The 14,885-nt window shown below is 37.0% G+C and overlaps 1 protein-coding gene across 1 annotated transcript in view; it reads left to right on the forward strand.

Annotated features, from left to right (window-relative positions):
* man1a1 (mannosidase, alpha, class 1A, member 1) overlaps window positions 1–14,885 on the forward strand; it is a 107,430-nt gene that overhangs the window by 61,510 nt on the left and 31,035 nt on the right. Inside the window, exon 5 of the mRNA XM_079889371.1 lies at window positions 6,305–6,399. Within this exon, the coding sequence (XP_079745497.1) occupies window positions 6,305–6,399 (95 nt within the window). The remainder of the gene's footprint in view (window positions 1–6,304; window positions 6,400–14,885) is intronic.

Below are 14,885 nucleotides of genomic sequence, written 5' to 3' on the forward strand. Positions count from 1 at the left end.
GTCATATTTTCCCTTCCTCTGTCTTGCTCTTGCACACTGTTGGAGCTAAAGGCTGAGCCTCGTGGGCTAGAGCTGCCTCGCTCTGCTGACTTAAGATAAATATGTTGAAGTGTTCAGATTAATTGCTTTCAGGTGCTACTTTCAGAAGTGTCTCCTGCTCGCTTGATGACATGATCTACTGTACCAGACCCTAAGTGATGTCAAATGATGCTTTCTGCTGTCTGTGTCAGTGGTGACAGCCATTTAGCACTGTAGTGTGTCATGTCACACAACTCTTTTTCTTCTGCTTTTTAAGCTTCTTAGTCTTGTTTCAGTTAATTGTGAGCTTTTAATTATTAATGTGCGACTGCTCTGTATCTCTACATGCTGTTAGGCCAGAAAGATATCAAGTGTAGTTCTTCACTTCAGACCTTACTGAAAATCGATATTTCATGCCATGTAGCACAAGTTTGCAGAGAATTCACTCATTTCATACATTTTATGATTTGAAATGTATGAAATCTCGCTCTCTGTATTTTTGTTTGTGTGAGTGTCTGTGTACTCCTGTGTGTGCACTCCTATATACAGCTATAGCTAAACTTACACAATGATTCATATTTTTTTTCATGAAAAATAAATATGTATGGTATGCATGGTATGTATGTAGGCTATGTATCGTATGACTGAGCACCAGTCTCTTTCTCACACACACACACACACACACACACACACACACACACACACACACACACACACACCAAACAACCTAAAATTATGCCTTCAGAGGGCACTGAAGTGTTTAGTCTAATCAATTTTAACATATTTACATAATAATAAAAAAATAACTCTATAAATGAGATTTAAATGACAATTATATTTGAGCTTTTCAGGGCTCTAAAGCTCTGACATTGGTTGGTAAAGAAGAAAAGCTTTGGGTGATGTTCAGTACGCATCCTTTCTTTTCGAAATAACTGGAAACAGAAACAGCCAGAAACTCCATCAAAAGTGATTCTTTCGAACTATTATTTAGCGTCCGGCTGCTTGAGTGCTTCTGTTGAGCTCTGTTATGTAGCTTATGGCATTAATGGTTTCTGTGCCAATTTAAACAGTGTTGTGAGAACATAGCTCATAGTTGTTGTTCAATAATTTAATGCAACTTTGACAACGATCCCTTACTGAATCTACGCACTTTGTTCGTTATTCTTTCTGATGTTATGTCAGGGGAATGCTGTTAACCAGTAATCAAATTATCATACCTTCTGTTCTCTTCTTCGATGAGCTTGAACCGTTCTCTTGGCCAATTTGAACTTTCACAAAAGCTTATTTTATTTTAATTGATTTAATTAATTGATTAAATTTATTTTTTTTATTTTTGTTATTGTATTTTTTATTGTATTGCCCAATTGCTGCTGCAATGTTATTACCATTCAGAGAACAAAAGATAAAAATAAATAAAGAAATAAATCAGAGCAAAATAAGAGTTGAGTTATCATAGCACAAACAAAGCCAAAGTTCAACATTTAATGATGGCTGGCCACTGGTTCAGATCACTAAAACTAAGTACTTAACAAACACCTTAGAAAACCCCACCATGGATGGTTAATAACCATTAAACATAGTGTGTTAAAAAAAAAAAAGTATTAAACACCTTTAATTTGGTAAATGGAGTTCAACTGGGCTATTGCTTCTGGGATTTTCATTTGGTAATGTTGACCTTGTTTCGTCTGCTCGGTTTACCTTGGATTGATCTGATAATAGATTTTCTTTCACAGCAATTAATCTTGTAGATCTAAATCTGGTTTCCAAAAGTATCTATGTGGAAAATTTACTCTGTTTAATGAAATATTGAAACTTTATTTCTGTTTGGTAATAATAACGTTTACTGGAATAATACATTCGCCTCAACATTTCTGTCCTTATTTGTGCAAAGCTATCCTAAAGTTAATGATAGACTTAATTTGCATTTTTCAAAAGACCTTCATTCGAGTGACCTGATTTGAAGTTGAAATTAATTCTAAATTTGCATGCAGCACCTTTGCTGTTAGTTTAGCCGTGTTTCATTTCTCCAAAATACACTTTCTAGTCTCCCTTTGCGTGAGCTGTGGTCCTCACGGTGGCGTAAATGTCAGCCTTTGTCTAAGCTGTCTTGAGCTTTAGAGCTTTGCTTGCGAATATTTATTTATTTATTTTATTTTTTTCTTGAACCTTTTTGTCCGCTCTTCTCCATACCTGGATCAGACTGATCCAGAGAGCTTTGAAAGGGTCAGATGGCTCTCTGCATCTGTGTGCTCCTGTCCCTGTAGTGCTAACAGTAATCTAGGTAAAGGCTCGTGAGGGTCTCCGGTCACAATCCACTGTCAAGGCAATTTATCTTATTTAGTGGACATCTAGCACTTGACCAACAGTTGCTTTGTGTCTTGTACGGGCTCATACACACTCGCACTTACACCTTGAAGTGTCACGACGTTTTTAAGCAACCTTCAAGTTATGAGTCTGCTTAACCTTGTTTTATTTCTCCTCAGCATTACTTTTACACTATATAATCTACAATAAAAATAAAAATAATAATAATAATAATAATTATTATTATTATTATTATTATTATTATTATTATTATTATTATTATTATTATAGATTTTATTTATATTTTTTATCAGTACCAGTCAAAAGTTTGGAAACGTTACTATTTTTAATGTTTTTGAAAGAAGTCTCTTATGCTCATCAAGCCTGCAGTTAAAAAAAACAAAAAAAAAAAAAAAAACAGTAATATTATGAAATATTATTACAATTTAAAATAATGGTTCTCTTTTTTTTTTTCTATATTTTAAAATGTAATTTATTTTTGTGATGCAAAGCTGAATTTTCATCAGCAAGTACTCCAGTCTTTGGTGTCTTATGATCCTTCAGAAATCATTCTAATATGATGATTTGATACTCAGTTATTATCAATGATGGAAACAGTTGTGCTGTTTAATATATTTTTTTGGAATACTTTTTTCAGGATTCATTGAGTAAAACGTTAACAGCATTTATTCATAAAAACAGCATTTATTCAAAATAAAAACATTTCTAACAATATAAATCGTTACCATCACCTTTTATCAATTTAACGCATCCTTGTTGAATTAAAGTACTGATTTCTTAAAAAAAAAATAGTTATTGTTCCCAAACTTTTGAACGGTAGTGTATATTGTTACAAAAGATTTCGATTCTAAATAAATACAGTTCTTTTTAACTTTTTATTCATCAAATAATCCTGAAAAAAGTATCTCAGGTTATAAAAAAAAAATTAAGCAGCACAACTGTTTCCAACATTGATCATAAATCAGCATATTAGAATGATTTCTGAAGGATCATAAGACACCAAAGACTGGAGTACTTGCTGATGAAAATTCAGCTTTGCATCACAAAAATAAATTACATTTTAAAGTATATTAAAAAAGAGAACCATTATTTTAAATTGTAATATTTCATAATTTTTTTTTTTTTTTTTTAACTGCAGGCTTGATGAGCATAAGAGACTTCTTTCAAAAACATTAAAAATAATGTTTCCAAACTTTTGACTGGTACTGTATATAAAATCTTCTTTTGTGTTCAACAGAAGAAAGAAACTCATGCAGGTTTGGAACTATGCCTTTAAAAAAATAGCTACTTTTTTTTATTACTAAGGCATCATGGTAAAAAGTTTTGCACAGACAAAAACCACTTAATCATGCTTAATTTTGTAATTTGTTAAATTAATGTAATCAGTATAAACTCTGTACTCCACTGATAAATTGACCACATGAATATCTATAGCATGCTATGGCCATCAGTTCTCATTTATATTATAGACTGTCTGTTTTTGATATATTAAACATTGTCATCAGTCTATTTGAAAATGTCTAGCAGAGCCGCTCTGTTCGTCTTTTGCTTACTCTGAGTAATGGGAGAGCCAATCAAAGTTGCATTGAATTGTTGAAAGTGAATGCAAACACAGAGGTGGTAATGCACACCTGCATATGTTAGCTAAATATATGTGCATTTATTTATGTATGTAATAAAAAAAACGATGAGCACTCAAGCCAGCTGCTAATATCTCAAAAGCAGTTTTGATGGAGTTGCTGGCTGTTTCTGTTACCAGTTATTTGGAATGGAAAGGATGCTGGCTGTACGTGACAGTTCAAGGCTCACTTCCAAACGTTCTGTAAACATTCTCCTAAAAGCATTGGATGTGGTGGAGGTGGCGGGCCTGTTGGTGACATCCATCCAGACAACCTGCTAAGTGAATTCACATGGACAGGATAACAGCTGACCTTGTGTCTGAAGTAGCAAGGGCGAGCACACAAACTTCATCTAGGCCGGCGAGGCGCTGGGGAAAACGCTTCGTGTTGACCTCATCCTTGATATGCATTCCGAATAGCAGACGAATGTGAGGTAAAGACGTCCTCTTTTAGAGCTGTAGATGAGCTCAGTAGTGGGATTTATGGTTAGATATGATATTGACTCTCTAACATGCTTCAGTGTTACAGTTGATTTGTGATTATTATTGTTCTACTGCTTCACACTAGTGCATTGCTTTTATTCCCCAATAAATTTTGACTTCTGTCTGTGCCGCCTCTCCTCTCTCGTGTTGTGAAAGGCTCTCATGCAGCGATCTGTCCGGGCTCATGGGACCTTTGTTTTGTGGGCTTTCTGACTCTCAGGATGAATTACAAGAGGGACGAGTAAATCCTTCCTTCGCCAAAGTAACCCTTCAAAAGAGCTAACCCCTGCAACAGATACCATAAATATTTGCTTAAATGGGTTTACATATCATGGAAAGCTGGTCATTTAAATATGAAAGTCGTAAAGGTGCAGTTGCAAAAAATAGCTTGTTGGAGTCAGAAAGGTGGTCAAAACGGATGAACAACTAACTTTTTGATGCAAGAAACCTTGATTAATATTTATAAGGGTCTTAAGGTACGGGTCAGTGCTGCGTTGTGCCTGTACCTTATGTTTGTTGATCATAAGCATGTGTTTTAATGACAAAAAACTACAGATCGAACATTTTTGACCAATTATGCTAATTTACTGTATTGACGATATAATGTTGTCTAGCTTGTTAACGTTTTGTCAAAGGTTTTATTGAATTATTAGTGGTAGTCTTGCTGTAAAAATTAGTTTAGGAATATAAATAAATTGATCATTTTTCATATCATGTGCAATTGTTTGTGGTTCAAAGTCAAGTTTAGTTTATGTGCTTATTTTTTTTATACACAACTTTTGATGAAGTATGCAAATGTATATTTTTCTGACACAAATATGTTGTTAGAAATAGCTAATCATATTAGTGGGCACACCATAGCTAGTAAAAATTAAAGCAATAAGTGGACCATATTAGTTTATTTCAATAAATACTTTTTTTAAAACATTTGAATAAAAATCTACATGGATATTATTCATGAAATAATATTTATATAGATGTATTAATTTATTTTATTTAAATATGTCCTCTACCGTTGAAAAGTTTAAGGTCGGGGTCAAAAATACAATAAAAACAGTAATGTTGTGAAATATTATTATGATTTTTTAAAAAAAAACTGTTTTCTATTTTAATATATTTTAAAACATAGTTTATTCCTGTGATGGCAATGCTGAATTTTCAGCATCATTACTCCAGTCTTCAGGGTCACATGATCCTTCAGAAATCATTCTAATATGATGTTTTGGTGCTTATTCTTGTTGCGTAATCTTTTTATGGAAAATAAATGTCTTTACTGTGACTTTTGATCAAAATAATGTATCCGTGCTGAATAAAAGTATTGGTTTCTTTAAAAAAAAAAAAAAAAAAAGGAAAAACACATTTTTGAACGATACTGTAAACACAGACAATTCTGAGTGTTGAATATGGTCCACAAATGTCAAAAGACCTCTTAGCATTTCTGGATAAAACAACTGAAGTCGGATCAGTCCGCTTTGGTTCCGCACGATACCATCTCAGCGGCCGACGGATATGCAGCACATTTGCTGGTCGAGGGATTGGTTGCAGCCCCTGATGGTTTGAAATGTCAGAGGAGTCGAATGAAGGGCCAGATAGCAGACAGAAGATGACAGACAGGCAGCAGGTTTACAGCGGGCCGCGTGCCCTCATCTTATCTGCTGTTATCAGCCGTCTCCCAAATCCAGCTCTCAGCAGAATATCAATGCCTCTCTTTCTGTCAGCTGACTCTGTGTATCATGCAAATAAATATGGTGAGTTTATGGTAAGGCAGGGGCAGCCAGAGGTTACACGGCTCTGCTGTTGCTCTGTGTAGATGAGGTTAGACTAACCTCAATGTGTCTGTCTGTCTTTCTTTCACTTCAGGTGTTCAGGAAAAAAGCTGTTGAACTAGGAGAGAAGCTGTTGCCGGCTTTTAAGACCCCGACTGGCGTCCCCTGGGCTCTCCTCAACCTAAAGAGGTCAGTGACGCACAAACAAACACATTTCCACATGAACTCCTGAGGCTTTCTTCAGCCAAGCAGGTCAGATCTCTCCACTGCATGTCTTATTAACTCACAACAGCTGTATCTGAATCCTCAAACCGAGCAGCGGCTCTCCGTCACCTGTGCATCCGGTCCTTCGAGATATGATAATGAGTAAACAGTCTGGTGGGATTATTTTGTTGCAGAAACCATTTTCTGCAGGAGCGGTTTTCTGACTAAGTGTAAATGCTGCTTTCTTTGCTGTCAGTCGTTTTATGCTGTTATTCCTGTTTTGTAATATTTGGCATATTTCAGCCTAGCTTGGTCTCAGAAATGTCAATTAATATAAGGAGTGTTAAATGAGATGCAGATCCATTAATTAAGATCCATAAAATTAATGCTCTATTGCAATATGTAGCCAATCACCACAGAAAAGTATTTTTTGGTTAGCTATATATTGTATTATGGTTACCTACATCATAAATTGGATACTACTCATTAACCAGCAGTGTTATTTTAGTATTTTTTGCATACTTGTAAAGTATTTGTCAGTATTTTGATTTAGTTTTTATTTTTATATTTTCAGTATTTTAAGTTTATCAAAGTAATTGTGTGATGTGCTTTTGTCATTTTTCATTTATTTTCTTCTGTTTAGCTTTAATTCATTTTTAGTTCAGTTATAGTAATTTTATTACTTAATTTTTTTTATTTCAGTCACTTTGAAGTTTGTTTTTCATCTATATTTTATTTTATTTCAGCTTTATTTCAATTAACGAAAATTATTTTTATAGTTTTATTTTTAGTTAACAATAGCAACACTGCTAACCAGATTTTATCACTCTAGTCTGATTTTAACATTTATATTGTTTAAGTCTTTTGGCTGTAATAAAAAAAAATTGCTTATTTCTTGCCTGGTTGACTTCCGCTGTAATTCCTCTACTGTAAATGTGATTTTGTTTGTGACAGACGGGTCATAATTGTTCTATGTGGTAATTGACAACATGTCAAAAACATGTTCCTTGAAGACCTATATCCATTTAAATTGTTTGAGCTTTTGTTAGACATGGTGATTTAGACAGATATGCGTATGTATTCATGTATGCTATTCCATAATCAAAGACAGGTTTTGGCAGTGTAAGTAAGACTTTGATCATAAGTACATCTAAAGGCAGACGTATATGTGTGTTTGTATAGATGAACTCTAGTTTTATTTCATACTAGTGCTGGGTGATTTGACTATATACCATGTGGCGGTCGAAATGTCACTGAGTAAAGATTTTTATTTATAGTGTACCTCTGTAGATCAATTTGCAAAAGTCAAGACAAGGAGTTAAGTCGTTTGCAATAATACATGTGCATCATATATTCAAGAGGGTTGTGCGATTTTAGCATCTTCAGACATAACTCATCCAATAAGAATTGATTTTGATTTGTAGTTGAGATACATGACATTAAGTATTTACACTGATAACAGAATTATTGTGCATCTTTTGATTTCCATCCATTACTTTCCATGAAAAATAATAATTAAATAGATTTCATTTAAGTATTTGATTGACTGTATGTTGATAATTTGTTGATGTTTTGATAATAGATCATGGATGTAATATAGAATGACATAATTTTACCGTTTCACACCGTTTCATACACCTATAAGTATCAGGATCGAGCTCCCAGATGTCCTGGTGTGTGATGGATGTCTGGCCACCCGAGTTCTTCAGTCGGAGACAAGCTGGAAGTCACTGCAGAGATCCTGAGAAAGACAACCTGTCAGATAATCTGATTGGATGAGTTATCCCTCGACTGACATACTACCTAACATTTGTCTTTATGCAGTCAGGCACCGCTGGCGAGGACAATGCAAAATGAGTGGGTGGCACATGGCAGAGAACAGAAACATACTTCAGTGTTTATCAAAGCTTTTCCTATTAGCTTGAGTGTCTAGGGTGTGTTTCCTTGTTTAAACTGCTGTAGAACTGGAGTGAAGTGCTCTGACAAATGCTCTAAATGGAGCGGCCGAGCATTTACCATTTTATAACAAGGAGCAGCTAATAACACAGCTACAGGACAAATGGTTTTCAGTTCCTGTCAGTAAATATAGCTTTCCACCATATCTGCACTTAGCACAAGTGCTCCTATCACCTCTAGCGAAGGCCCTTACGTCTCTTCATGTGGGTCACCTACATCGTTACTCCACATCGCTAATGCTGTTCGCTTCCACGCTATTGTTCGCTTTGGCTCGAGGCACCTGTGGTGCCGCGGTGTGCCTGTAATTCGTGTCGCAGACCCTTTTCAGACTGTATGTGCTAATGTAAGTGTATTCATCTAATGTGCAGAAGTATCCTAATGCATCTTCATAGAATGTTCACAGTTGAAGGCATTTCAAAGAAAGCCAATCTTTTATTTTGTAAAAGGATTTTCTGGTTTTTATGGGCTTTTAATGGCTGGATATGACAGGACAGTGGAGAGACACAGGTAATAATCGGGGGAGAGAGAGGGGTCATGGGGAAACTCAGTTCGAAAGTAGTATTGAACTCAAACCAATGTGTATATCTATCACTCCGCCCAAGTAGCAGTGCTTCGCCTTCTGAGAATATAGTTCCCAGTATGCATACGGTTAGAAGATGGCTGTCTCTCATGTGACCTTGTTATTTGTACACGCTGTGACTATACAAATCACAACATGTATATAGGAAAATGTTGGCGTAATTGGGAGCAGTATGCTAACTGGAGCCGTTTACCTCCAGTCTTTGTGCTTAGCTAGGCTAGCGGTGGGTGCGTCAGACAGAGTTACGGCATGCACGAGATGAAAAGGGTATGTCTGGACTTATCTAACTCTGGGGGATACGGCAAATAAGCTAAAGTCCCAAAAAGTTGGCGTGTTCCTTTAAAGATACAGCAGAGTAGTTCATGTTACTCATGGGGTACTTTTGTATCCCTGTATGAACCAACCACATATTAAATGTTTGCTGCCAAAAAAAACTTTTATTTATTTATTTTTTAAGACCTGTCAGTAATCGAAAGGAGAAATTGACAAAAATGCCCATCTCTAGTCTGTGTAGTTGTGAAGCATTCATTTATAGATTTTCACTTGCCAGTATAGAAATGCTAGCATAGTCAGTAATGATACCCTATTCAAGATAATTGGAAAACCTCAACCATAAAACAGGTGAAAGATTGGGTAGCTGGATCTTTTAAGAGTCGGTGGCGAGTAGTTGTTTGTTCTGAGGGGTCCTCGGCGGTGCTATCATCCTTGATTTAGCCTTGTGTTCTTCTGTGTTGAAAGCTCTGGAGAGGGGATCATAATCATATTCAGTGTCTAATGAGAGCATGAATCACAGCGATCGTCAGTTTCTGTGCTATGAATTCTTATTCTCTTCTGAATCGGTTTAATTGAGCAAATATAGAGATATCATCGAAGAGAGCGAGTAGTTATGAAACCCACTTATTAGGAAGAGGTGATAAACAGCTCATATCTAAATTAAAACACAGTATGTTTGGACTGATGTCAGATAACTTTATGCACCCACCAATGTGAGTATTGACCCACTTCCAGCAGCAACCAGCCTCAAGCCAACAGAAATTTGAATTTGTATGACATATGTGGGCTTTATTATTATGCCGTCTGTCTGCTGTGAGTCCCCAGTGTTCCAGGCAGAGAATTAAAGGCGAGAAAAGACAGAAGAAGAGTCCTCTTTTTACAGACAACCTTGACCCAGATTTGGCTGGAGCAAGACTCTACGGATGACTCTCCCTTCACATTGTCGGCTTCCGCTTGCACACCTTTGCTTCAAAGCAATTGACTGCATGAGTGTAACATCCGCTCAGTGCGAACAGTCATAATGTGCAACCTCTAATTGTCGTATAAAATCGAAATGTCAACGTTTAGTGCTGCTTAGAAACTCACTTAGCTTTTGTTCAATTAACTGTACGATGACGCGACTCCCAGCTTGTTTGAAATGAAACCAGCAGTAAAACTGTCATTATTTGCTCCTTGGTTCTTGACGCAGCTGTTCCCTTTGTTCCCTTTTCCGCTTTGAAAGATTGTTACAATGGGTTAATCCTTGATTGCTACTTTTTATCTCTTAAACCAGTGATCTCAAACTCAATTCCTGGAGGGCCACAGCTCTGCACAGTTTAGCTCCAACCAGCTCCAACTCACACCTGCAAGTAAGTTTCTAGTAATCCTGAAAACCTTGATTAGCTGGATCAGGTGTGTTTGATTAGGGTTGGAGCAAAACTGTGCAGAGCTGTGGCCCTCCAGGAATTGAGTTTGAGATCACTGTCTTAAACACATTTCAGTTCGCTCTTAGAAGACAAATTCTTGAACCAATCCGCCCCACGGCATTTCAAAAGTGTAATTCAAAACATTATTCTGTTTAAAGGTCCCATGACATGAAATTTTCACTTTCTGAGGTTTTTTAACATTAATATGAGTTCCCCTAGCCTGTATATGGTCCCCAAATTTCTAGAAATTTCAATCGGTGTAAATCGAGCTTTTGCTATCTTTCTCTGCCTTTGAGAAAATGGAAGCTCAATCGGGCTGATCTTGAATCTCCTCCTTATGACATTATAAGGAGAAATGTTACCTCCCCTTTCTCTGCTTTGCCCACCCAGAGAATATTTTCCGCCCATGAGAAAATGAGCTAGGAAGTAGGAACGCGCGCGCGCGATTTTAGTTTGTCCACGAGAGATATCATGGCTTTTGAGCGAGCGAAGCATAATAACTGCTCAATAATTGGATGTACAAATGAACACCGAAGGGTCAATACAGAGCTGGGCTTGCTGAACGTCTGAAACTAAAGTCTGGATCACTCTCTTTGGCTCAGCTAACTTTACACACCTCGGACAAGTAAGTCAACTAATGATATATAAGTGTGTTGCTTTACTGTTTATGGTTACCTAGATTGTTACACGTAGAATGTGGCTGTAACATTAGCTATGCAGTTTATGTGTGTGTAACGTGAGTGTTGTAGACTTCTTTGTTATTTGGATAACCGTTTTCCTGTTGGTTATAGGCCTGTCGCGATAGTCGATAAGTCAATTAATCGCACGATAAAAAAAAATGAGCTCGATAATTTTTCCGGCCGCGATAATTCCATTTGCATGCTTGTTTGTTTTCCTCGTCTCTCTCTCTCTACCAAAGAGACTGGATGACCACTCTCGCACGGTCCTGAAGGGGGTCGCACACCGGACGCGCCGCGCAGCGCCACGTCTTTTAAATTCGAACACATATGAGTGTACACACACCGGCGGCGCCTTTCGGCGTCTGTCCGCGGCGCCCAGCAACGGCTCAGGACCGTGTTCAAAATCCTGCCGCGCCACAGAGCGCCATTTAAATAGTTTTATATTAAATTTACATTTATGTGTCTCAAATCGTAGTTAATGTACATATGGACTTAACCCTGTGCTGCAATATACATTTAGTTTTATATTTATTTACAGAAATCAGAAAATTGCTGATGTTATCGGATTTTCAGGTGACAGTTGTCCTAGACGTGGCGCGGCGCGGCGCTGAGCTGCGCGTCCGGTGTGCGACCCACTTAAGAGTCCATTGCTTTCATTGTTTTTGGTTGTTTTGTTAATTTTTTTGGATATTTAAAATGTTTTCCGTTTTCAATGTTTAATATTCTTTAGAAATAAAAGTTTATAGATCGTTGAAAAGGTGTACCTGCATTGTTATGCCATTATAATTATATTAAATGAAAATGGTCTCAGAACGACAATATTATCGTTTATCGCGATAATTTCTTGGACAATTTATCGTCCAGCAAAATTTGTTATCGTGACAGGCCTAGTTGGTTATATGGCGCGCGCGATATCCACATTTCAAGATCGCAGAGCTTGATGTAATTGTAATAAGATAAATTACAGACGTTACAGATCTCTCATGAAAAGGCAACAGTAGGTTAGCGTTAGCTACATAATAACTGTAAACCGTCCGAATAAAGTACCGTATCCAGACATAATATTTTAAACTAACCATTCAGAAACGTCCTGCTGGAGCCGCTGAGTTGCAACTTCTTCATCCGTTGCTTCTCCATCTGGATCAGATTCGGAGTCAAACTGAAATGCTTGAACGACTGCGTGTCTTCGTGCCATTGCTATATGCAACGTAAACATGCATGGTACCGTTGCGCAAGATGGTCAAGGCCACACCCACCCTCCACCTTGCGCCGCCTTTCTCCTCCTCATTAGCATTTAAGGCTACAGACACCGAAACGGCCCGTCTGAAGGAAGCTCATTCTGGGACTGGCTAGTAGTGGCTATAATTCTGCACTGAGGCTGAATTTTTGGATAGAGATTTCAGATACAGTACTAGGGACCACTAAGGCCTATATTAAAGCCTACAAAAAGTAGCATGTCATGGGACCTTTAAAGGAGAGAAAAAAATAGTCGATTAGGTCTTTTCTTAGAGACATTGACAGTTTTCATGTGTAAGCACCACTTTGTATCTCTTTATTATTGATTGTCAGGCTGATTTTATATTTAAAAAAAAAGACATACATATTACAGATTGTTAAAGTCCCCCTGTAGTCAACCATTTTATCCCTTAAAACTCCGCTTTGATCACCAAAATGACACCAACATTTTTTTCTTGCTTGAATGCAACTCTACACCCTTGCTCTATTTAATATACGTGGATCCATGAATATGCTAATTAGCCCCGCCTCCACTAGCTCAGAGATTCACTCGGCCAACTTACTGAGGTAAGCGCTGCACAATGGTATTGCTCTTTACAACGTCGGACACATAGCGGTGATTAATATGATTAGCCTTTTGCTTGATTATTTTATCAAATAGCTAATAATGTGTTGCTAATGTTACATGAACCGTAATATACATCATACACCTGCTACATTGCTAAATCTACCCGATTTTTCATATCAACAGAAAAATATACCGGGATAACCTGGCTTCTCTTGAGACTCCCCTGCTAGTTCGCTGTTAATTATATGCTATTATATGCGCCCGCACGTGACCTGATTGGTTACAAGGTAGTTTGTGACGCAAGAAACACCAGCGATTTCAAACCGTGTCTTTTTTTCACTGCAGTTTTAAGGAGAAAATACTGAGCAATGGTGTTGACATGAATTTGCACGTGGTTTGTCTTAAAGCATATTAAAAACACCACATAGACATATGAACAACATTAAAAACTTGATTTTCACCACAGGGGGACTTTAAGAAGAAAAAAAAAGATACTTTCATTTCATGGAAAAACCTTTTTCAAAAACATTTATTACAAGTATTAATAAATGTATTGAGTATTATTTTACAAAAGTTTGATAAAGTTTGTCTAAGATTCTCATGAATTCCGCTCCTGGAGAGTTTTATGGCGAATGTTGCATTAGATCATCCCTACAATCTTCACTTAAATTTGCTACCAAGGACATCCAGCTCTTTAAGCTCCTGAAGTGTGTCAAACGCTCAAGCCATCATCCAGTCCCTGCCCTCATACGCTTCCTCCTGCAGTCATAAATTCCTGCAAATTCCACATTTGCTCTCCGTTAACTATTCAAGAGGGGAAGTTTCCCCTCATGCATAAACATACGTCCTTTGTTACGTGTGTTTTTTTTTTTTTTATTCCTACGTTCCCCTTGGTTAAAGTCAAGCAGCCTGAAGCGTTTCTCTATTTTTACGTTTTCTTCCGTCTCTTCATAGACACGCTCTGTGGTATGAAGAGAAATCTGTCTGCTTTCCTGCACATCCTCTTCTTTTACCCTTTCTGTCGTCAGCCCATCTAGTCGTGCACATGTGACTGTTGACCCCTGTTGCTGAGTTTTTCAACATCCTCTGCTCAGTGAATTATTTTTCATGGTCATTTTTTCCACAGCTTATCTCTCCTCTGCACTCCTTCCTGGTGCCTTTTATGAGAGCTTGAAAGGCAGATAAAGGATTCAAAATCAAATTTGCCATGCCACCTGTCTGACATCACTTTAATTCTGTTTAACCTCATTCGCTTGAAATAAACTGAAGAGTCCTGCATGCTGCATGGTCACGAGAAGACGAAGTCATTGAATACAAGCTGGTTAAGGCCTTGCTTCTAACATCGGAGCATCTAATTCTAGATATACCCTTTTTGAATACTGTCCTCTTGCCGAAGAGCAATAGGTTAAAAAAAAAAAGTTTTTTTACATTGAAATTTTTCACCATAGAAACAAGACTGACATCCATCCTAATGAGTGGAGCTTGCAAACAAAACATCAGTTAATATTACTCGTACCTCAAGAGTATTAAAATTAATTCATACTTGCGTGATTGGATGGCATTCAGGGATTCCTGGTTACTTAACAGTGTCTGCTGATTATGTAACGAAGTTCAGCAAATTTGCAGTTTTATGCAGTTAAGCTGTGAATGGGCAACTAGCAATGACAAGGAATTTTTAAGTCGGGCCAGATTTCTACTTGCCCTAACAACATTTGCACTGCCCCCAAAAATGTAATATTATAATTTTTTTAAATTATTAATTAATTTAGAAT

Source organism: Squalius cephalus (assembly GCF_949319135.1).
Source record: "Squalius cephalus genome assembly, chromosome: 12".
In the NCBI taxonomy this organism is placed as follows: Eukaryota; Metazoa; Chordata; class Actinopteri; order Cypriniformes; family Leuciscidae; genus Squalius; species Squalius cephalus.